The 22475-nt window shown below is 33.7% G+C and overlaps 1 protein-coding gene across 2 annotated transcripts in view; it reads right to left on the minus strand.

Annotated features, from left to right (window-relative positions):
• Nucleotides 1-22475, minus strand: part of AKAP9 (A-kinase anchoring protein 9) — a 149008-nt gene that overhangs the window by 22820 nt on the left and 103713 nt on the right. The window contains exons 1-11 of one of the 2 annotated variants that reach the window (XM_065884370.1): nucleotides 19939-20184; nucleotides 17018-17180; nucleotides 16008-16220; nucleotides 13161-13393; nucleotides 12100-12219; nucleotides 10351-10527; nucleotides 9375-9479; nucleotides 4832-4984; nucleotides 4279-4458; nucleotides 2217-3266; nucleotides 287-427 (exon numbers count right to left, since the gene is read on the minus strand). In XM_065884370.1, the coding sequence (XP_065740442.1) occupies nucleotides 287-427; nucleotides 2217-3266; nucleotides 4279-4458; nucleotides 4832-4984; nucleotides 9375-9479; nucleotides 10351-10527; nucleotides 12100-12219; nucleotides 13161-13393; nucleotides 16008-16220; nucleotides 17018-17180; nucleotides 19939-20184 (2781 nt within the window). Of the gene's footprint in view, nucleotides 1-286; nucleotides 428-2216; nucleotides 3267-4278; nucleotides 4459-4831; nucleotides 4985-9374; nucleotides 9480-10350; nucleotides 10528-12099; nucleotides 12220-13160; nucleotides 13394-16007; nucleotides 16221-17017; nucleotides 17181-19938; nucleotides 20185-22475 lie in introns of those variants that run through there. The other variant, XM_065884369.1, reaches the window with a different exon arrangement.

A 22475-nucleotide genomic window follows, 5' to 3' on the forward strand; every position in this document is an offset into this window, starting at 1 on the left:
AGCCTCTACTTTTGGTTCTCAGGGGATATACAGTACTCTTTAACATGTCTTTCTCCTCTTTCATTAACAGACTAGAGATTAAAAGCATCCCCCTAAAAAAGATTCCAAGGAAAACCAAAGAAGAAAGATGACAGTAATGAAATTATATAATACCTTTTCATCAAATTTACAAAAGTTTTTTCCTAGCTGTTAAGTTATAGATCTGGGTTTGTTTTCATATAAGAGAACATACACTTTGAAATAAAATTAAGATAGGTAGAAATTGGAGCTATGTTACTTATTTTACCAAAAGCTCTTCTTGAAGTTTTTCTGCCTTCTCTTTATAACTGGCAAGTTCTTCTTTGGTAGCTGCTGACTCAGCTGTAAGTGTCTCAAATCGACCAAAAAATTCATTTTCTTCACTGGTATGAATCAACTCAGTAGTTGTCTAAATGGCAGTGGAAAACATGAACACATTATTTTCAAAAAACAAAGCCAAGTTCAAGGTACTTGTGCATTCCAATAAAACTTTTTCAGGAAAGACTGCTTATCAGATAAAAGGGGTTAAAATGATCCATGTTCTTTCAACAAATAGGGAAACTCTTCACAACCATCATTTTATATTCTTTATTTTTTTGGCTGCATCAGGTCTTCACTGAGGCACACGGGATCTTCGCTGAGGCACGCGGGACCTTTCGGTGCGGCATGCGGACTTCTCTCTAGTTGTGGCGTGCGAGTTTTTTTCTTTTTTTCTCTTCTCTAGCTGTGGTGTGCAGGCTCCAGGGTGCGTGGGCTCTGTAGTTGTGGTGCACAGGTTTAGTCGCCTCACGGCATGTACGATTTTAGTTCCCCAACCAGGGATTGAACCCACATCCCCTGCATTGGAAGGTGGATTCTTTACCACTGGACCACGGGGGAAGTCCCCATTTTATATTCTTGAGACAGTAAGAAAAGAATGATATTTCTGGGAATGAAAGGTAAATCATGTCATTAGAACATATCCTAAAATTTTATAATTAATGAAAATAGTTTGTTTACCCATTCAAAAAAGTTTCATATTTATATCACTTTCCTCAAAAGATACCACGTGTTACTTTAGAAGTTTTATATATATGGAAAGTCACATTACTATTTTATTTTATTTATTTATTTTTAAATATTTATTTATTTATTTATTTATTTATTTTTGGCTGCGTCGGGTCTTAGCTGGGGCAGGCAGGATCTTCGTTGCAGCATGCGGGATCTTTTGTTGAGGCACATGGGCTTCTCTCTAATTGTGGTACATGGGCTCAGTAGTTGCAGTGTGCAGGCTCCAGAGCACATGGGCCCTGTAGTTGTGGCTCATGTGCTCAGTAGTTGCGACGTGCAGGCTTAGCTGCCCTGTGGCATGTGGGATCTTGGTTCCCCGACCAGGGTTCGAACCCGTGTCCCCTGAATTGGAAGGCGGATTCTTAACCATTGGACCACCAGGGAAGTCCCATCACATTACTATTTTAAATATCATTTACAGTAATTTATATAGTTCCAGTGAGCTAGGAGGAAAAAGCCTAGTAAATGGAAAGAATTGTTATCCTTTGCAAAATAAATATTTATAGAATCCTAATATATCAGTTAATTTCTGGTGTTCAGATAGGACTATACATTAACTTCTCAAAATTATAAATATATAAAGTGAGAATTTGAAAATTAAAGTCCTTTCACACCTGTCCTATCCTATGCTAAGAAATAACTGTGATTTCAGATCTTTACATAAGTAGACTTAAAGGGGTGAAAGGATGAAATCTATTATGAGGTATAAAATCTGCAAAAGGGAATGACTTAAGACTCATACATTAATTCACTAGAACACTAATATATTTTGACATTTTCATTACTTAAAAGGAATGATGACCACTTAACATGCATGTTAGAGGAAAAAGGAAAAAACCCACACAAGTTCCAGAGGACATTTGCTATACTTAACATTTCCAAGTTTCTTCTGACTGCTCTACTTAATGACTATGGTAGTGAAATAAATACTGTGATTTTAAGACCACAAAATATAGCTTGTATCCATTGTTCTGGTGATAATAATGACTGTATGGAATGGTAATATTTTTTATAAAAACCCTTTATATATGAATCACTAGATGTAAAGAACACTGTATTTAATAAAACAGCAGTAAGTTTAAGGAACAGGGAAAAGAGAGTTAGTTTCTTGGGGTATTTAAGTGGAAAAAAATCAAATACAAACTAACCTTGAGAACTTCAAAATCTCCTAGAGGGCTTCTTTTCCTTTCTTTGCTTCCCTGTTTTTTCTCATTGTCCTCCAATAGCTTCTGTAGTTCTAGTAGCTTCTTTTCTTTTTCCAAAGCATTTTTTTCTGCAGTTTCTACCTGCATTTCAACCACCTGGCTTTCTAATTCTGATATTCTCAAGGTCAGTGCTGACACATTTGACTCCACCTCATTTTCCATTAGTTGGTTTAAATTCTGTGTATTTGTTCCTCCAGGTTCTGGTGAAACTGCTTGTATATCTTGACAGAATTTTGCATATTCTTTAACTGCTTCGAGTTGGACCTGACTCACAAGAGCAGCAGCCACCTTTTCCTCAAGTATATTTTGCAGGTTTGCCATCTTCTTTTTCAGTGCTTCTTTTTCAGACTGGCCTTGCTCCTGCAGGTCCTTTATTTGTCTATGACATTGGGTAAGTTCTAAGTCCTTTGCACTCACAGTGCTCTCAAGTTGTAGCACCTGTGTTTGCAAACTGCTTATGGAAACTTTGCTGTTTTCTTCAAAAGATTTGAGGTAAGTCGGATTTTCTAGGGGTTTACGAGCACCCTCAGTAAGGACTACTTCTAGTCCAGGTTTGTTTCTGCTCAGATCATCTACAGCCATGTTAACACTTTTCTCTGGTATACTATGGATTTCTTCCATATTTTCACGTTCTCTCTTTAAGCTACATAATTCTTGTGTTAGCTGGTTCATTTTTAAATTGGTTTCTTTAAGTACACTTTTTGTCAAGGCCATTTCTTCATTAGTGGTTTCTACTTGCTGTTCCAAAGCCAGTTTTTCAGCTATTACTATATCCAACTGATGTTTTAAACTATCTGCTTCTTCTGGGAGAGAATTAGTAACCACCGATGTCTTCTGTTCAATATTTGCCAATTCCTGCTGAAGCTTTTCAATCACTTCATTGAGCTGCTCAATTTCTTCTTCTCTATTTTTCTTCACACGTTCTTGATCACTCATCAAACATTCTATCTGGGTTTCAAGATCGCTTATTAGTTCATTTTTTTCTTCAATAACCTATTAGTTAACAAAAAAGTAACATATACAATAAATATGTATTTATATTTAGGGAATTTTATTTTATTTTAGGGCAGGATCTTAAAGTGTTGATCACACACTCAAAAATAATTTACTTCTCAGACATCCTAAATTAATTTTAATATAGACCAACAGTCCTCCATCACATCAAACAAGGACCTTATTTAGAACATCATTCAGAAAGTCATTAAACATAAAGTAATTTAGGCATTTAATAGATGATTTCCTATAAGTAAAATAGTCAATATCAATACAATCTAATTGAAAAGGATGCAGTATTGAAATATAACAGTCTATAACAGGATAAAGTACTGAAATAAAAGTCTAAAACAGTGCTCAAATGTCATTATCTTATTTAACTCACACAAAATAGAAGAATTTTTAATAGATTTGGTTAGAGTCATATGATGAAATCTGAGTCACCAGAGACTCCCTATAAAACATCAAAAATCTTTGACAATGTTAGGAAGGAATAAACATATACATACCTTGTTAAACCAGTATGTCTTATTAAATTAAAATTAATGGGTAAAAGAGAATTAAAGTTTTACTTGGTTTTTACATTCACAAAGAAACTGAAAAATAACCATCTTGCCCTTTAAAATTCTAGCTTAGCCACTATGGAAAACAGTATGGAGGTTCCTCAAAAAACTGAAAACAGAGCTACTATATGATCCAGCAATCCTACTCCCGGGCATGTATCCACAAAAGACAAAAACTCTAATTTGAAAAGATACATGCACCCCAATGTTCATAGCAGCACAAATTACTATACATAAAATAGATAAAGAACAAAGATTTACTTTATAACACAGGGACTCTGTTTAATATTTTGTAATAACCTATAATGGAAAATAATCTGGAAAAAAAAAAAACCTAGATCACTTTGCTGTACACCTGAAACACAATACTGTAAATCAACTATACTTCAATAAAAAATAAAAAAATTCTAGTTTAAATAATTTCATGTAATAATTTTAAATTAGTGTACCTTGTTATCTGTTGTAATTTTAAGTTGATGCTGAAGTTTTGTAATTTGCTCATTCAATTGGTCAATTTCTACCTCTTTTTCCTGCATTATTTGAGCAAATTTCCCAAATAGTACATGTTGGTCCTGGGTAGAGATAGGATCAGCTTGCTTTATGGCAAATCCCAGTTTCTCCATTTCATCCTAGGAACAAAAATAACCATCCCAGTTGGATAGGGCATTACACGTGATTTTCAGAACATTCTGTCAATTAACTCTTACCAAGCTATAGCATCTAAAACATACAAATGAAAAAAAAATCAGAGCTATTATATAATTATTGTAAATCAATAATTCTTAAAATGTTTTGATAAAGGTCTCCAAAATTTTTCATTTCTGATGAATTCAAATGTTTATGTTGGCTTGAAGATAAATTCCATGCAAATCCATCTGCAGCTAATGTTCCTCTTTTAAGTATTATTTAGCGGCTGGATTTAGCAAATGCTTAATACTACAACTACTACACAAGACAAAAACAATGAATTATTTAGAGGCAAAGTTTTCGTTAAGTAATTACCTTAAATAATTTGTTTTCTTGTTCAAGTTCTTGTAGGCGGGTAGTAGATTCCTTTTTCTGTATTTCTAATTGCATATGTAGTTGCTGGACTTCTTCATTCTTATTTTCCAGTTCTTCTCTGAACTGTTCTAACTGTTCTTCTAAGTTTGTGATCTTTGATACCAAAATTATCAAAAGGAAAGAGAAAAAACTGTTCATACAAATGTTTATTTGTCAAGAGAGAATGAAAAGTGCTGTATTGGCTCTATAGTATATATGCTTAAAACACGTGAGCCATGAGAATAAAGGAAAGGGGTTTCTCTAAGCCAGATGTAACTGTGTGGTTTCTAGACATTTTCAAACTAAACACCTTTAAACCATCCTGCCCAAAGCAAAGACGAGACCTTCAGAGGAAGGATACAAGGAGCCATTTCCTACCTAAAATTATCCTCTGATAAAGCATAAAAGAGTCATGGGAGGAAGGAAAACAGTCCACATTTTAGATCTTATTTTATGTTAAATTAATTGCTATTAAAAATGCTCAAGAAAGCTGTAGAATTAGGTCAGTTTTTTAGCCACCAAGTGAGATTAGCTCAATTTAGTCCATATTAATACTTAACCCAATGAAAGGTTTGGCAGCCACATGCCTTATTTGAGCAGAAGGAAGCAGAGGTAGATGCTAAGAGCAAGAGACCTTTAGGTCTGAAATAACAGAAACTTAAAGAGTAAGTTAGTAAAACCATTTTAGGAGAAAATTAGAGTGTTCCTATATGTAGGACAACTGAAATTCAGCTCATTTCTGAGCACAGATTACCACTAATGGTAAAGCAACTGCTCTTTGATGGCTATGTAGAGACTGAAACTAATGATGAATATTAAGAGTTTGGTTTAATATTTGGGTTTGGTTGAGGAGAGGAACAGTCATTTAGCTCAATGCTTTGTAGCTTCTTAATACATTTTTAATGAATGGATTTTCAATGTGTATTTACCTATGATCAAAACTGCTGCATTAAAAGCAACCTAAGACATAAGAGCAGCATTTAGTGGCAGCTGGCTCAGAAAGTACGTATAAATCATTTATTACCTTAGAACTTGAAAGGGGGCATATTCTGATTACATACCAATATGTAATCAGAATCATATCTTAGCATTAGCAAGACAAAGACCTTCAGAATCATTTAGCCTAATATTTCATTAATAGAAATCATACTGATATGATGACATGTCAATAGCCATCATTTATAGACATTTTACTGTTAGGCACTGCATAAGATGCTTTATATGTATTATTTTTTAAAAAACCCTGTAACAACTTTATGAGATCTTTACTAGGATTATCTCCATTTCAGAGATGAGGAAGGGGGTCACTGAGAGAGGAGCACCTTGACCTGCAGTCACAAGGCTAGTATGTGGAAGCCAGTTTTTGAACCTCAGGAGTTTACCTCTGGAAGCTTACATTCTTAACTATCATTTATCCTGCTTCTAATAATTAATGTCTAAGACATATTTAAATAATTTTCTTTAACACTGATATTAAACTCAGTAGGCACACCTTAAATATAGTTAGTAGTTGTGCATATATAATTATCAGGTTAGTTTGCTGAAAATTGTGATGACTATATCTTCTTCAAAGTTACCTAATATAATGGTATTTACACTTATCCCTATCTTCTATGACTACTTTTGATGACAAGGTATTATTTCAACATATACATAGATATTTAAGTTCAAAATTACTGCCCTTCCCCTGCCTCACCTGATACTTATTTTCTTTTTTGATAAAACAGTTTATGGTCAAATTCTTAGCCTTAATATTCAAAGAGTGGTCCCTGGAGCAGAAGTGGCCTCACCTGGGAACATGTTAGAAGCACAGATTCTCAAGCCCCACCCCAGACCTACTGAATCAGATTCTTCATTTTAACAAGATCCCCACGGGATTCATATGCACATTAAAGTTTGAGAAGCACTGGTCTAAAGCACTAACATTCCCATCATAAGTAGCTGAACTTGAGGCATCAAAACAGAGACTTCAATTCCCAAAATGACACTGTAAGGCATTCTCTTCTCTTACTCAGCCAGACTTCAGTTGCAGTCCCTGGCTGTCTTATTACTGAGTCTATGACAACCAAAAACCAGAAAAATATTATTAAGGTCTAAAAATAGAATGGTAGCTTTCTGGTTTAACCTTGTTCTATTTAGCTACCAAATGATATCTAGACTGTTTGGATTACATTAATTTGCACGTATTTGTGTTTTAAGTATTCTTCTCTTTCAAATGTGTGTGTGTGTGTGTGTGTGTGTGTGTGTGTGTGTATGTGTGTGTATGTATGTATATGAGTGTATACATATCCTAGTTAGATAGGAGATTCCTTGAAGATCGGTACTGGTTTTACAATTGGACAGTGGTGTTCTACACACAGGAGTTCAATAAATGTTGAATGACAGTCTATAATACTTCTCACCAACAGCGCAAAACATGCCCGGATGTTTTGGCAGTATAGCATCACAGGGCTCCAGAATCAGAGAAATCGAGGAGGAATTCTTGTTTAACCACTTACTGTGTGACTATGAGCAAGTTCCTTAACCTCTCTTAAGATCTGGTTTACTCATGTATAAAGTGGAAATATCAATAGAACCTATCCTCAGGGAGACTGCAAGGGTTAATGACATAAGATGTTTAAAATACTTAGCACTTTCTAGCACAGACTTCAACAAAGTTAACTATTATTATTTACTATTGCCATTTGTAAGCTAGATCTCTTTAACTCAATAAAGAGCTAAAACCACCTTCACAGAGCTAAAACCTAACTGAAGGCATCTTTTTCTTAAAGAAATTCTTCCTTCTGTTTCTCTCCACATTATTCTCCTTCTCTCATACATCCTGAAATTCCTATCTTCTAAGGTTTTCTTCTCTTTCTATTCATTTTGAATTTCTAAATACTGTAATGAACTTTAAAACAAAGTTTTACACAAACAGGCTATGAGAGTAGTAGGAAGTATCTCAGATATAATGACACATAGACATCTTATGTTTATACTATCAGATATCTGAAAACATTTGCCTAGTACAGGAGAGAATGCTTAAGAAGTTATTTGCATTAAAAGATATATGTTTCAATTTTACATTCCTATCTTTCAGTCTCCAGTTACTGAGTGAGTGGGTTCTGACAGAATACTTGTCACTGTTATTCAAACGTGAATAACAGTGACAAGTATTAGTAGACCAACATTAGCCATCAGTTTAATTCTTTACTCATTCAACATGGCTGCCTCTGTTTCATCTGTAAAAACTGGGAGCTGGTTGACAGAAGCTCTCTAAGGCCTCTTGTAGTTCCAACAACTATGAGTTTAAGTAAATGGGAGGCAGTTATTGGATACTTACTTCAAGAAATTAAGGTGTTAAGTAGCGTTAAATAAAATTCAAATGACAATAAAAATATAAAATTAGTAAACTTAATCAGTTATCCATAATCAATTATCATTGCCTTTGCGACCAGTTTTGGAGTTCCATCTTTTTAGAAAGCAGACAATTTATTTGATTATTTAGTGTAAGGTAAATCTTTAAATGTTAATTCTTTCCGAAACACACAGAAGTGGTTACGTTATCAACAAAAATGTTCTCTGTCTCTCACATAAAAGCCAAAAAACAAAATAAATACGAATCTCTTAGATAAACATTAGTCAGTACTATGTGAAAATGAGAAGATAACCATTCTCATGGAAATGATCATTTCCATTAGTCATTTATATAGATGACTTTTTCTCCTCCAAACTACAAGCTCTCCAAGCTATAGTTTTAGCTGACATCTAAATCATTCTTCTATTTTTCAAAGCACTCATTAATATACTGTTTACATTCAATAAATATTTCTTAAAATACATCAAATGTCCTGAGAAAATTATATGCAAAGAGATAAAAACGTAATTAAAAATTCTGAAACATTTAAAATATGATATAGCTATACGACACAGAGTACAATATGCTTTAGAAAAACTAATGGTAGACAAAGGTTTACATAATTAGGAACTGGAAATTACTGCTGTTTTAAAAGTGCATTTTCTGGTTTTTTTTTTTTTTTGGAAAGGGAGGGAGTAGAAAAACATAAAAGAACTTTATAGAATTACTTTATTATTAATCTTTTAAGAACATGTTTAGCATACTGTAAAAAGGCACTGTTATCTCCCAGGGCAATACAACTTAAAAAAAAACCAAAACCCACAGCAAAGTAGCAGTAATTCAAAGCCTATGGTAAGGTCAAGAGGAAGATACTGCCTTGGGCCCAAGCCCTACTATCTCTCTGGACTCTCCTCTTCACTGAATTCATACCTACCAAACCAGCCACCTTTTCTGTCCTCAAAACTTCCTCCCGTGTCCAAGCGTTTTTACTTGTCCCCTCTTCTTCATTCCAGTTTATTTGTTCAAATGTTTACTGTCTTCCAAGTTCAACTTAGGCAATAAGCTAAGAAACTCTAAACTTTAGTTTTAGACCATAAACTTCATTCTAATCAAATGATATTTTCTAAAATAATTCAAGCCACACTTTGTCATTAAAAATAAACTTACCTCTTTTTCCTTTCTGTCTATGGCATCTCGCTCAGCCTGCAATTGTATTTCTAGAGACAATTCCGCTTTAGCTTCTACAGATCCAAACTGTCTTCGGTCCTCTACCTTTAAATATATAAGAATTTTCTCAAAATTTTAGACATTAAATCCTGACTATCTATTTTAATTGGAGAAGTAGCAATTCTATTTCTCTAATTAAAAGTAGATAATCTACATTAGTGAATGATCAAAAGTTACAACATTCAGTCTTGAATGCATTTTATACAAATTAAGACAGGAATTGCTTGACAATCTTAAAATTCATTTCTCAGACAAAATGAAGGCTATCCCCTCAACTGCTCCCCTCCCAATTTCCTTATCCTGCTCTTCTTTCATTCATCTTTGCTTTCTGTAGCATAACAGGAACAGATCTCATTGCTTCTTAGTTTGGGGTAAAGCATCAGCCTAAACTGGTGCTTACAGCTTTTTCACTTTGCTATTATTTTAGAATCACAAACTTACTGCTGGTTAAAAGGGCAGTTAATTCTTCTGGTTTAATTAATCTTTCTTTATCAGGACTCATATGCAAGGAACATTTGGAGATAAGAATAAACAGAAATGGTTATGATGTCAATGAAGACATCAAGATATATACACTATGCAATAATATCAACAAAGCACCATCAGTGATTTTTTTAATTAAACTGATGTTCGGGGCTTCCCTGGTGGCACCGTGGTTGAGAGTCCGCCTGCCGATGCAGGGGACACGGGTTTGTGCCCTGGTCCGGGAGGATCCCACATGCTGCGGAGTAGCTAGCCCCATGAGCCACAACTACTGAGCCTGCACGTCCGGAACCTGTGCTCCGCAACGGGAGAAGCCACGACAGTGAGAGGCCCGCGTACCGCAAAAAATTAAAAACAAAAACTGATGTTCATGTAACTAAGAGTAATCCGTACTAAAACACTTGATAAAATTAACCAAAAGAAAATGTCACACCTTTTGAAAACTGTCCGTACTCATGAGTAAGGCTTGCTCCAATTCCCTTACTCTGAACTCCAGTTTCTCAATTTCTTCATTACGCTCCTGTATATCCCTCTGAAGCTGCTCTTTAGAGAGCAAAAGCTCACTGCACTTGTCTGTTTTTTCTTTCAGATGATTTGTTAACTGTTCAACCTGGAAATATAATAAGCAAAAACTGTAATGTTAAAAAATGTAAGCATGTTAATAATATATCTATCCTCATTTCAAAAAGGATTTTTAGACGCTATGCTAATTTTATTTTTGATAAGGATAGCGCTATTGTCTCCCACTACAGCAACGTTTTCTGAGTTGATACATCTAAGCAGTACTAGTAGAAGAGAAATAATATTGCTTTCACCAAACCTTTTAAAAAAGTTCTCTTAAGACTAACAGTTTCTCTAGCTAGGAGGAGCAACAATACATTTTTGAATAATGTTGAATTACAAGCTCTAATGGCACAGCCACACCAAAACCTAATAAAGAAAACAAGTTTACACAGTACTGACTTAACATTTATATGTAAGATAAGATGACCTAAAAAACTTTCATGGATTATGTTTTTCTTTCCACAAATGGTTATATCGATACATATAATAATACAATGCTTCTAAATACCACAGGGATGGGAGGAAATTGGGGACCTTTAGTAGAGTCACTTGGAAAGCTTTGCAGCCTACAGATTCCACCAGCCCAGAACAGAGGTGAGAATACCAGGTGCTGAGAGGGATTTGTGTACCCTGAAAGTTTCCCTAAGTGATTTCTGATATGCAGCACCATTCAAGTGAATGGCTCTGTGATGGAAGGATACAGGAAGGATCAATAAGATAGCTTGTGAAATTAGTTCTAATCAAGTGAAGAGAGAAAGCTTATTTAAAAAAAAGAAACGTGATGGTAAGAAAAAAAGGAATTCTACCTTACTTCAGTGAGATACTTTCAGGAAATTATCTAAAAATGGCACTTATTCCTCAAAACATTAGAAGAAATGCAAGCTTACCTACAATTACAGGTTCAAGGATGACAGTAATAAAGCCTGAGGAGAAACTTTAACAATAAAAGGTGGACTAAGTTTGAAGTGAGGGCAAAGGAAAAGACAGTAAAGGCGGTATAGCAAAATGGCACAATATACTGTTACAGTTAGATTTTTTTTTTTTGATCCTGAAAAAATCAGAAGCTGGGGACTCAGATCTGGCAAAGTAAGGAGAAAACAAACGGATCAATGATTTGGAAGAAAATCAAATACACACATCCTCATTAGTTTCTTGAAGTTTCATGAATGAGGCAGCTCACTCTTTTTAAATTTAAGAAAACAAATAGTAGGAAATGACAGGAAGTTCTAGAGCTTAAATATTCTTTTGAGTGTCAACGAACACACAGCTACTTTTCAAAATCTAAAAAGGTCAGGAACAAGATGAATAACTATAAACTCTGTGGGGACTGATAACTTTTCTACTGCTCCAATAGATAAGGCTGTTCTACATCAGTTTCCTTCTATTAAATGAGAATGTAAATAACATTTTACTACAATGAGTTTATCGGTATTTTATACTTCTTTGGAATTTTTAGGGTTTCAAGAACCTTCTCATATTGAAGTAATATTTAAGTTTCTGATTTTGAAGATTTATATACAATAGAAAGAAGTCCTTTTAAGTTTTTTATTATATGCATCTTATTTTGCACATAATATACAAATTATTGTACGGTAGACAGTATCAGTAAAATTCTTACCTCTCTAGTTTGATGTTCACTGATAGGCTGGAATCGAGGTATGACCTTAAGTTGCTGTTCTAGTTTCTGTATTTCCTGTTGGAATACATCTCTCTCGTGTTCTCTATCAATGGCTTGCTCCTGAAGTTTAATAATAATAGTAACTGAAGAAATAACATTTATTGAAGCTATTATTTCCCTTACTTCCCTTTAATTGTAGGCACAGTTTTGTTTGAAGACGAACAACTGATGATCACGGGAATACCCCAAACCAAAAAGGTTTAAAAAGATAACATTTGTTGTATGGTACATAACCTATTACGGCTCTTCAACAAAAATTTAAGCATTTAAATGTTATCTGAAGCACAACACTTTTAAAAATCCAAGTAATGTTAAACACAGAATGAAATACATATGTTCTTCTTAAAATGAATTTACTTTTTTGGAAGAAAGGAGGAATTCCACTATTAATTTAGTCATTAAACAAAAAAAAAGTAGAACAAATTGTGTTGTAAATCAATTTCTTTCATTTTAATCTAGGTTTTACACCTAAAATTATAAAATGTGTAAGAATCTTATTCTATGATCTGTGAAGATAACACACTGCTTAAATGAAATTCCAAGGAAGAAAATCCATGTGAAATTAGAGACTTAACATCTTTTTGGAAGAGAGTAATGACAGCATGACAACTGTTCCAGTCCTTTGCTTCCAGGGTACACTTGTTACCTGTGTATCTTTTATGGGTTAAACATTGGTGGCCAATTAGCTTTTAGGATCCTAACTTGCTTTGGCTATTGGTTAAGAAAAAGACTAGGACAAACTTCTTAACTATGAATTTGGAAAGGCTAACTGGTAAGGCTTACTCATAATCTGCCTGTACTGCTTTTAATTCTGAAAGCTGCACAATAAAAATTACTAGAATTTTCAATCGAAATAGCACTTTTCAATTAATTAGTAGATGACACATATAGATGGAAATATTAGAATTTAAGAGTCCCTCCATAATTTAAAATCCACAACCTAGAAGAGCAGCAAGTAGCATTCCACTGAGAAAATTAATATTAATGTTGAGAATACTTACATCTAAAAATTTTCTCATTTTTTCTAACTGCTTTTCCAGTGCTTGGTTTTGCTGTCTTAAATCCATTAGTTCAGCATTTTTTTCCTGTTCCAGCTCTATAAATCTACTGACTTGTTCCTCGACATCTATTTCTAGAGCTTTCACTTGTTTTTGAAGGTCATCGCGTACTTTTTCAGCTTGACACTGTACCTCTAGTTTTTCCTTCATCAGTTTTTCTGTCTCCTGTAGTAATTCTGTTTATAAGTGAAAAAATATACTACATTAAATCACAATTAATGATGTTATGATAGTGAAACCACCCATAACTGTACTCAAATTTTAACTTCATGAAATAAAGGAGACGAGTTTTACTTCAAACACATGTAAAAAAGGAAAATATTCTTATGAAAATGTCAAAATAACATATTCCTATATAAGTAAGCAAGCTAGTATCAATAAAATTGTACAGAATTAACAGAAAGAATATGTCCTGTCACTAAAAACAGTATTTTTGTGAAAAGAGCATAGTAAATGACCCCCTCAAAATCCACTTTCACTATAAGGAAAAGAGCAAAGTCTAATCAAATTCAAGCACAGAAAGAACTCACCTCAGGCAAAAATCAATTCATTTAAACCCATAAAGTCATTTTTATATGCACAGTACACACAGTACACACAGAGATCAAATACTTTAAACCTTTAACCAAGGCAAGTAAGAGTTACAGAAAAGAAATAGAACTAGAATCAGAATTTCCTGTTAGCCTTACTCCTTATTAGAGCCACATTCCTGACTTAGTCTTGCATGCTCACATGTATGTGTATCACGGGAAAATTGACAAGTACGAGAGGTGTGGTGTGGTGCTTAAGAGCAAAGACTGTGGGTTCACATCCTAACTGCCACTTGTCTCTGTGACACTTAACATGATGTCCTTCAATTTCCTTATATGTAAACTGGGGACAGTAACAGTACTGATCTCTAAGAGTTATTGTGGAATCAAATGAGTTAATATATGTGAAGAACAGTGCCTAGACTATGGTAAGCACTACATATAAGTGTTAGCCATTATTATTAATATTAATCATATAATAATAAATTACATATAGCAAAGTAGAACAATTCTCTAATGAAGAAAATGGAAGGAATATAACTCTAGAGTCTTTACACTAACTGGTCTGTCAACACTGTACTCAGGATTAGAAATCTACAGAAAACAGCTTTCCTTTTAAAACAATACTGATTTACATGTTAAAATAAAAGTTAATCAACCAGAAAGTCTCTTTATTAAATTTCACTGATCCTATTGATACCATCATCTTACATACTTCCTGATTTAGAATGGAGTACTGTGAAAACTCATACGCTGTAAGAGTTTAATATATTTGTTAAAGAAAAAAACTTTTAATAAACCAACATTTTCTTTAAAAAACTGAAATGGTCTTAAGCTCTGTGGAATAATAGATATAAGAAGATGATGGTCACTATGAATCTCAGTTGTTAATTCCAAATATAAATATGTATTTTTATTGTAAGAAGAGTTTTTCTGTTGTTAAAGAGAAAAACTGTAAGTATGAAACAAAACAGCAAAATTAGAGATATGTTAGTTGGTTGAAAAATCCAAGGGTCACCCAATGGCCATGCAATTGTATAAACACACCTGCTCCAGGTGCTGCATCGACTGCAGCATCTACTAGTCCTATTAGGAAAGAAAAAACACACACACAGAACAAAAATATGATAATTTACATGTCTTCTATTTCCTAAAATAGAATAATACACATACACAAAAGAATTAGAAGTAAAAGTTGAAACCACTGATTACCATTGGTAACATTTTCAGATGTATCAGTATTTCTTAAACATTTTTCATGTATCATACATATACTTTCCACATTAAAAATTCCAACCCTAAACCTGTGCTAAACAAATTTGAGCAACCAGAAAAACTTCACCATATTACAAAAATGTATGTTGTATCTCTAAATTGATAAAATTCAATTAGTAAAACTACACACTTACAATCTGACTGCATGTGTAATATAAAAGTGAGAAGATATGATTAAAAGGATTTAAAGTTCCACTGTTACAAAGACTGACATTTATTTTTTTTTTACCACTGAACAAACTTTAAGATGTTACCTAATGTCTCATTTAAGAAAAAATTAAAGGTTATTTGTAAACTTATTTATTCTTTGAAGTCCTGCTTATATTAAACTAGATGTCAGCCTGCTTCTAACAGCCAGTGACCTGTTCAATCTATTATCTTGCAGGCTGAAATCCACCTCACCTGCTCACTACTAGTGCAGGTCAGTGCTCTTATTTAGTTAATGCAAGTATACATTTTGCTGCCTTTCTGCAATTAAAAGAACTAAATCTGGGCTTCTCTGGTGGTGCAGTGGTTGAGAGTCCACCTGCCGATGCAGGGGACACGGGTTCATGCCTTGGTCCGGGAAGATCCCACATGCCGCGAAGCGGCTGGGCCCGTGAGCCATGGCCGCTGAGCCTGTGCGTCCGGAGCCTGTGCTCCGCAACGGGAGAGGCCACAACAGTGAGAGGCCCGTGTATCGCAAAAAAAAGAACTAAATCTTACACTGTTTAAAAAATATCCTGTCTCATTATATGCAGCTTTCTCTTTAGGCAGAGGTTTGAAGATAAATGAAGAATTATCTTTTTCTGTCAAAATATGCCAAAGGAGAAAGAAAACAAATTTGATTCCACATGGTTGGCTAATAAGACAATTACCAATAAGGTAGATTTTCTCATTATTTTTCAATCCCTATATAAAATATATAAATAATGGCACTGAAAGGGGGAAAAAAGTCATCTTGAACTTTTCAGGAATGTTTCATATAAAGTCTAAAAATACATACGCTGTTCAACTGGGCCTGCCTCAGCTTTCATAGCTTCCTTCTGCCTCGACAGTAATTCTCTTTCTTCTTGGATCTGCTGTTGCTCTGCTTCTAATTCTTGTAATCTATTACCTGCACATAACAACTCCTGCTCAAGACGATCTATTATATCAATTTTTTCCTGAATTTGCCTTTCAAAAAGCATTTTTTCATCTGCATAGCCATCAATGACACCTACAAAATAAAATTAACAAGGAATGTAATTATTATTTCAAATTTTACCATTATATTTATATAAAAAATAAAAGGTGTTCTGTTAGCAAATTTTAAATCATTCCAACCTATTAAGTCTTGAATGAATTTGCTGATGATAGCAGTAACTATGGTATGCTCAATACAGCCTTTTCTTATTAAATATGTGTCTAAATAAGAAATTCCTCTGAATTTTCTGTTACGCTAATGCATCACATCATGTAGGTATAACACACTTTATTAAACGGATATAAATAGATAGATTCCTGGAAAGCTTAATATAAATCAGATGCTTGGGAACTGAATCACATTTTAAATATACTTGAGAAAGCTGGTATTTTAAGTGATTCTAGAAGGCCAACACCCACAACAGCATGGTAGGATATAAACAGCATAGAGCTTTACAGGCTTAAAGCCTGGAATCACGATTTAGTGGTGACTGAACAATTTATTAGCATCTCTTTGCTCCAGTTTCCTCATCTTTAAATTAAAACAGCTGTCTTATGGTGGGATTATGGTAACAATTCACTATCGTTCATTTCTGCATTTTTTAAAATTTTAAATACTTTCTATAATTCTACTAAGTACTTTTTAAAATTAAAAATATATATATAGTTTTAAAAACTGCTTAGAGGAATTCTGAAGACAAACTATACCTACTTTTCAATGGGCATTTGAAATTAAAAGTAGACTGGTGGCTTCCAAACCTGACTTGCACCACAATTTATTTTTAGACTTGAAATTTCTCCACCCTCAGTTGCCAATGGCAGGGTGCTCACCCTCAGCCTTACTGAGCTCCACAGCCAGCTGTTCTCTGGCCCTGCACTCCTCATGAAGGCGCTCTCGCAGTTCTTCTTGGCACTTAAGGGACTCTGTCACTTCTTGTTTCTGTCTAAATGACTCACGCATCAATTCTGTCTGTGTAACTTTCGCATGTTCCAGCTAAACAAAGAGGGAAAGTAAACGTGAAGGAAGACAAAGTGTTAAGAATACCAGTGTCATTCCCTATTAAAGCTTAAAAAAAAAAAAGAAATTTAACTGAAAATAAAGATATACTGTTAAATTGTAGTCATTTAATATTTCTAGTGCATGCTAGTACTAGTAGGTAGGGTAAATCAGTAGATAAGTAGATTAGCTGTGTACAACTTTCCATAAGATACGTATTCTAACTTTATTGAAAAAAAAAAAGCTTCTTTTGAAAATAAACCATTTTACATCACTAGATCTATATGCTATCATATGAAAAGACATATAAAATTAATAATACACAGGCTCTTTTTGTATTTGGTAAAGAATTTTATGTAACTATGTGTTCTATGATAAGCTTTATGTTTTCTGTATTTAACGCTTATTGACTGCGACTCCTGCTGTACACTGTAGGGAACTAATAATAAGTGATTAATGCAATGCCATCAATGAATAAAATCATAGTGGCACAACAAAATGAAGTTTAACCCATATTTTAACTAAAAGCTTTATACTTCTGTCCATTTGTGAAACATCTACAAGACTCTGAATATTCAGTTTATTTTCAAAACCTTAGAACATAGAGGCATTATCTATAAACACAGCCTCCTTAAAATGCTGTTATTGGCATATACTGACCACATTCTTAAACAATTTTTAAGATGACAGTCAGGTACAGGCTCAAGGCCAAAGCGCTCAAAAACAGTGATCACTGTTATCAGCTGCATGAAATTGCAGAAAAGCACTATCTCTGCTTTAGTTTTCTGGGCTTCTTACTGTTAGCACCTGCTTTATCTATTTTTATTAAAACAACTACATGGGGAAAAACTGAGCACAAATGTTTCTGGTATTTAATATTAAAACCATTACATTTTTTAAAAAATTACCATAGCATTTTAAAATTTACCATAGCAAACAGATTTTAGAGTTAGAGTTACTAAGTAAAGCTTTTTGTGGTACCATTTTGTGGTTGGATAAATCAGTATCTCACATATCTATTGTGCAATTATTCTTGTTTTAATATGATGTTTTAAATATCATTCACAACCCATTACTTGAAAATAATATGCATATACATTTAAGATTCATAATTGAAAATTAAGCATGTATTTTAATCACAAAATATTTCCTAAAATATCTGTAATAATATGTTGTTACCTCAACAAATATAAAACTTTATATATTTTTTTACTTTTGACTGGCAAAAGACTATTTTCCTTTAAATGTGGATAACCAGTATACATTAATTTTTAAAATTAAAAAATGACCATAAAATATGAACTAATTTATAAAAAGCCCTGCTCCTGAACTTAGTCACAGCCTATATTTAAAAAATAAATCAACTGTTTTCACATGTACATATGTAATTTTTTTCCTGTACATTGTAAAATGGTTGCCTGAAATATATGAAATCTCTAAAAGAGTTCATAGCTCTAACTAATTAGGATATGAGTTTTTTTTTCCTTTTTCAAATTTACTGTACAAATACAACAATGCACTTACAACAAAATAAACACTTGCTTTAGATAAGAAAAATAAGTCGGCTTCTATATTCTATTTTCTGACAAGATCTAAACCTGCTTTAAGATGCATTTAAATATTACTATGGAACCACAAGAAATAACTTCAGTTTTACAAAGCAAAACAAAAAAGCTGGGACTCAAATAGAGTAGATCTAGGAAACAAATTTCACTTATTATAGAAGATGGCACCCACATTTATTGGAATAAGAGATTCCTTCAAATATTTATTTAAATACATTATACATAAAAAACCTCTTCCATCCAGTTAAGGTACAGTTTATTCCTAATATTTATATAATACCTATAACCTAACACTGAATAATGTGAAATATATAAAAATATCATATTCAATATTTTCACATAATTTAATAAACTTACTACATTAAAAGTATGTATCATTAGTAAATAATCTGTCATTTTAATATAAAAGCTTTAGGGGAGGTAACAAAACTATTCTGAAAGCATCTGTCTTGTTAAATACTAGCTAGTACATATAAATAAAGCCATAAAAGTCACAAAAAGTGGCAAATAACATACTAACTTGTAGTGAATCATTCACAACATTTAAGTGTCAAATGAACCTGAAATACTAACTATGCTAAATACCCTTAACACTGCTTATAACATACATTTCACATAAAAAGCAGAAAAAGGAATTTCCTCATAGGATTAGTAGGCATACTAAAAATAAGCTCCTTAGGGAGTTAGCAAGAAAACTGAAATAAGAATCCAGGTTTCCTTTCCAGAACTACAGGCAATATGCCATATGATTGTAAACATTTCCTAATTGGCTCAATGACAATTCACTTAGCTGTTTTAGGTATGACAATGCCTATTCCTTCAAATATAATCATTCCATTTTTACTCAGCATTGGCATCATAAACATATAGAAGTAAGCTTCTTAAGGACAAGCAGGATCTTTTTAAACAGCTTGCCTGGTATGGGAGAACTGAAATATTATCTCATTCTGCTTTCTGGAATGAAAAATGTAGCCAAGTTGGGGCTTGTGGACAAAATTTAGCCCTTCAATACATTAATCATTACAGGATGAATGAGTAGTAACACACCAAACAAAAAGAAAACAAGATTCTATTCCATTTACCCTTACCAAAGACATTTAAAGTTCATTTCTCATTACAGTTTTAAACTAAATGTATAAAAAACTGAAAGCATAAAATAAAACTATAAAAAACCAAATTTTTATACTTACTGAATAAGGAGGGGTAGGCAGGGAAATTTTGGAAATAAGCTTTAATATATGCCCATTTCTTTTATGAATAAAATGAAAAATAGAAGTATTAACAATTACTGAGTTATTTTCATCCAAATGTTCACATAGAGGAAAAGGATGTGGTAAAGGCACCCGAGATTCAACCTCATAAATGTCTTCATCTTGTTCTTCCAACCACGAGCCACTAAGTTTGACAGTTGCCAAATGGGTCCTGTAAGAATCCATTCTAGAAGTTGTAGCTGCTAATTTTCCTCACTTGCTGTACCAGTATTCCACTACACTAAAAAAGTTCTGTTTAGTTCATCCAGATATACCACAGCAGTATGAAAATTTCTCCTTAGCACTATCAAACATTATAAAATTAATTCATACAACTAAACAACAAAAGAAAAAACCCAGAAATCTAAAAAGAACTAGATCTCCATCAGCCTTCATCAAAAAAAGAACAAAAACAAACAAAACTAAAAGCAAGCAAACACGTTTTTAATTAGAATAATTACTAAATCGTTGAAGAATGGAAGAATAAAAATATAAATATCTAATTAGCTAAGCAATAAAACTGCCTCCGGTATCAAAATATGTCTGTGGAAATAAAAGCCTTCCAAGCAGAACCTGGTAGGGAAAGGCAAGTTTTAATTCTCCATAGTAGCAGTCTTAAAAAACGTAGTTGCAACATTATTTCCCTTGTTCTTGCTGCTTCACAAAGTGCTCTTCTGAACAGAGCTATTCAAATAGCCTCTCATGCTGAGCCAAAGAATTCTAGTCAGTGGGGAAAGGTCAGAACAGAGGGTGTGATTTAATGTCTTTACCTATAGGTACACTGACAGGTGGAATCTGAATTCATACACCCACAAAAAATCCTGCCTAACAGGATCCAAGTTCCACGTCAGAGCTCTGAAAAGGATATCTAGATAAGTTTATAATGCTTCTAAGATAAGCTAGTGTTTTTCCATTCCATTAAAAAATTGTTTTAATTTAAAAATTTGAAAACAAGTAGGTTTGAGTCCACACTACCAATTAGTTCTTCAACTATATCCAATAATCATAACTATTTCTGGAAAACTAAGTATTTCCTTTTGATACTTCCTTAAAATAATACTCATTCTTTTGAGTAGTCATTAAAACTAAACATAGTTTACATAACTAAACATAGTTTATAACATCGGTTATGAACTATTTCCACACTGAATTGGTTACAGAGTAATTCTTAAGGAAAAAAAAAAACCTCTTTTTAAAAGCTGCGCTGTGTATAATAATTGGTAATTATACCACTTAAGGTATCCTATGAACTCTGACTAAAAATTAAAAGCACAAGTGGTGTATAATGGCCTTTTAGTAGCTCCAGAAACCTCGGCAATAGTGAATAAAACAGCTTCTCAGAATTTAAAAGATGAACAACATACTTTTTAATATTAAAAATCCTCAATAGTGAAAGTTGTTTTAAATAAATGAAAAATCTTTCATTGTGGTGTCTTTTCTCTACCCAGTAACTAAATATCCTTAACTCACAAAACCTTTATTTACTATGGAAAAACCCACACTAAAGCAAGCACATCAACAAAAATCAATTTTATAGCCACTTTCACTATACAAAATATCTTTAGAGGAGTCAATACTCAAACCCTTCACTGTAAGTTAACAATTAGGGCAGAGAAAATAAGATTTTCTACGGAAAGCTCAGAATCTACAGGGATATGGCTTGGGGTAGCGGAGGGGCAGCTGCTTCCTAGAATTCCGGACTAGGCAATGACAAATTTCTGTTTATTATGGTTTCTTATGTGACGCCTCCAGTTAGTCTGTGAAGCCATCATAACATCTACACAAGATGGAGATCTAACCCCACCACTGGTGCAGCTAAATCTGACTTTACTGGGGCTTCAGCAGATACAAAATCATCAACATCCTAGATGTTCACTTTATGAACTGGCTGGACCCATGTTCAACATATCAAACACCTCTCAAAATACTCTTTCCCAGCTCCCTCTGAGAATAAGTTTATTTTCATAACCTGGTGTTCAATTTCTCTTATTTGAAGCAAAAACAAAACCCTGAAAGTAAGACATATCCCTTTATAAATAGAAACATTTAGGTCAAGCCAAGAACTAACTACAAAGAAAAGAGAAAACTGGGAGGAAAAGACTCAAAAAAGCCGCAGATTAAGATGACTTAGGGGGAGCTTCCCTGGTGGCACAGTGGTTGAGAATCTGCCTGCTAATGCAGGGGACACGGGTTCGAGCCCTGGTCTGGGAAGATCCCACATGCCACAGAGCAACTAGGCCCGTAAGCCACAACTACTGAGCCTGCACATCTGGAGCCTGTGCTCCGCAACGAGAGGCCGCGACAGTGAGAGGCCCGCGCGTCGCGATGAAGAGTGGCCCCCGCTTGCCACAACTAGAGAAAGCCCTCACACAGAAACGAAGACCCAACACAGCCCCAAATAAATAAATAAATTTAAAAATAAATAAATAAATACTCCTGTTCTCTGTTTAAAAAAAAAAAAAAAGATGACTTAGAAT

Source organism: Phocoena phocoena, chromosome 9 (assembly GCF_963924675.1).
Source record: "Phocoena phocoena chromosome 9, mPhoPho1.1, whole genome shotgun sequence".
Taxonomy (NCBI): Eukaryota; Metazoa; Chordata; class Mammalia; order Artiodactyla; family Phocoenidae; genus Phocoena; species Phocoena phocoena.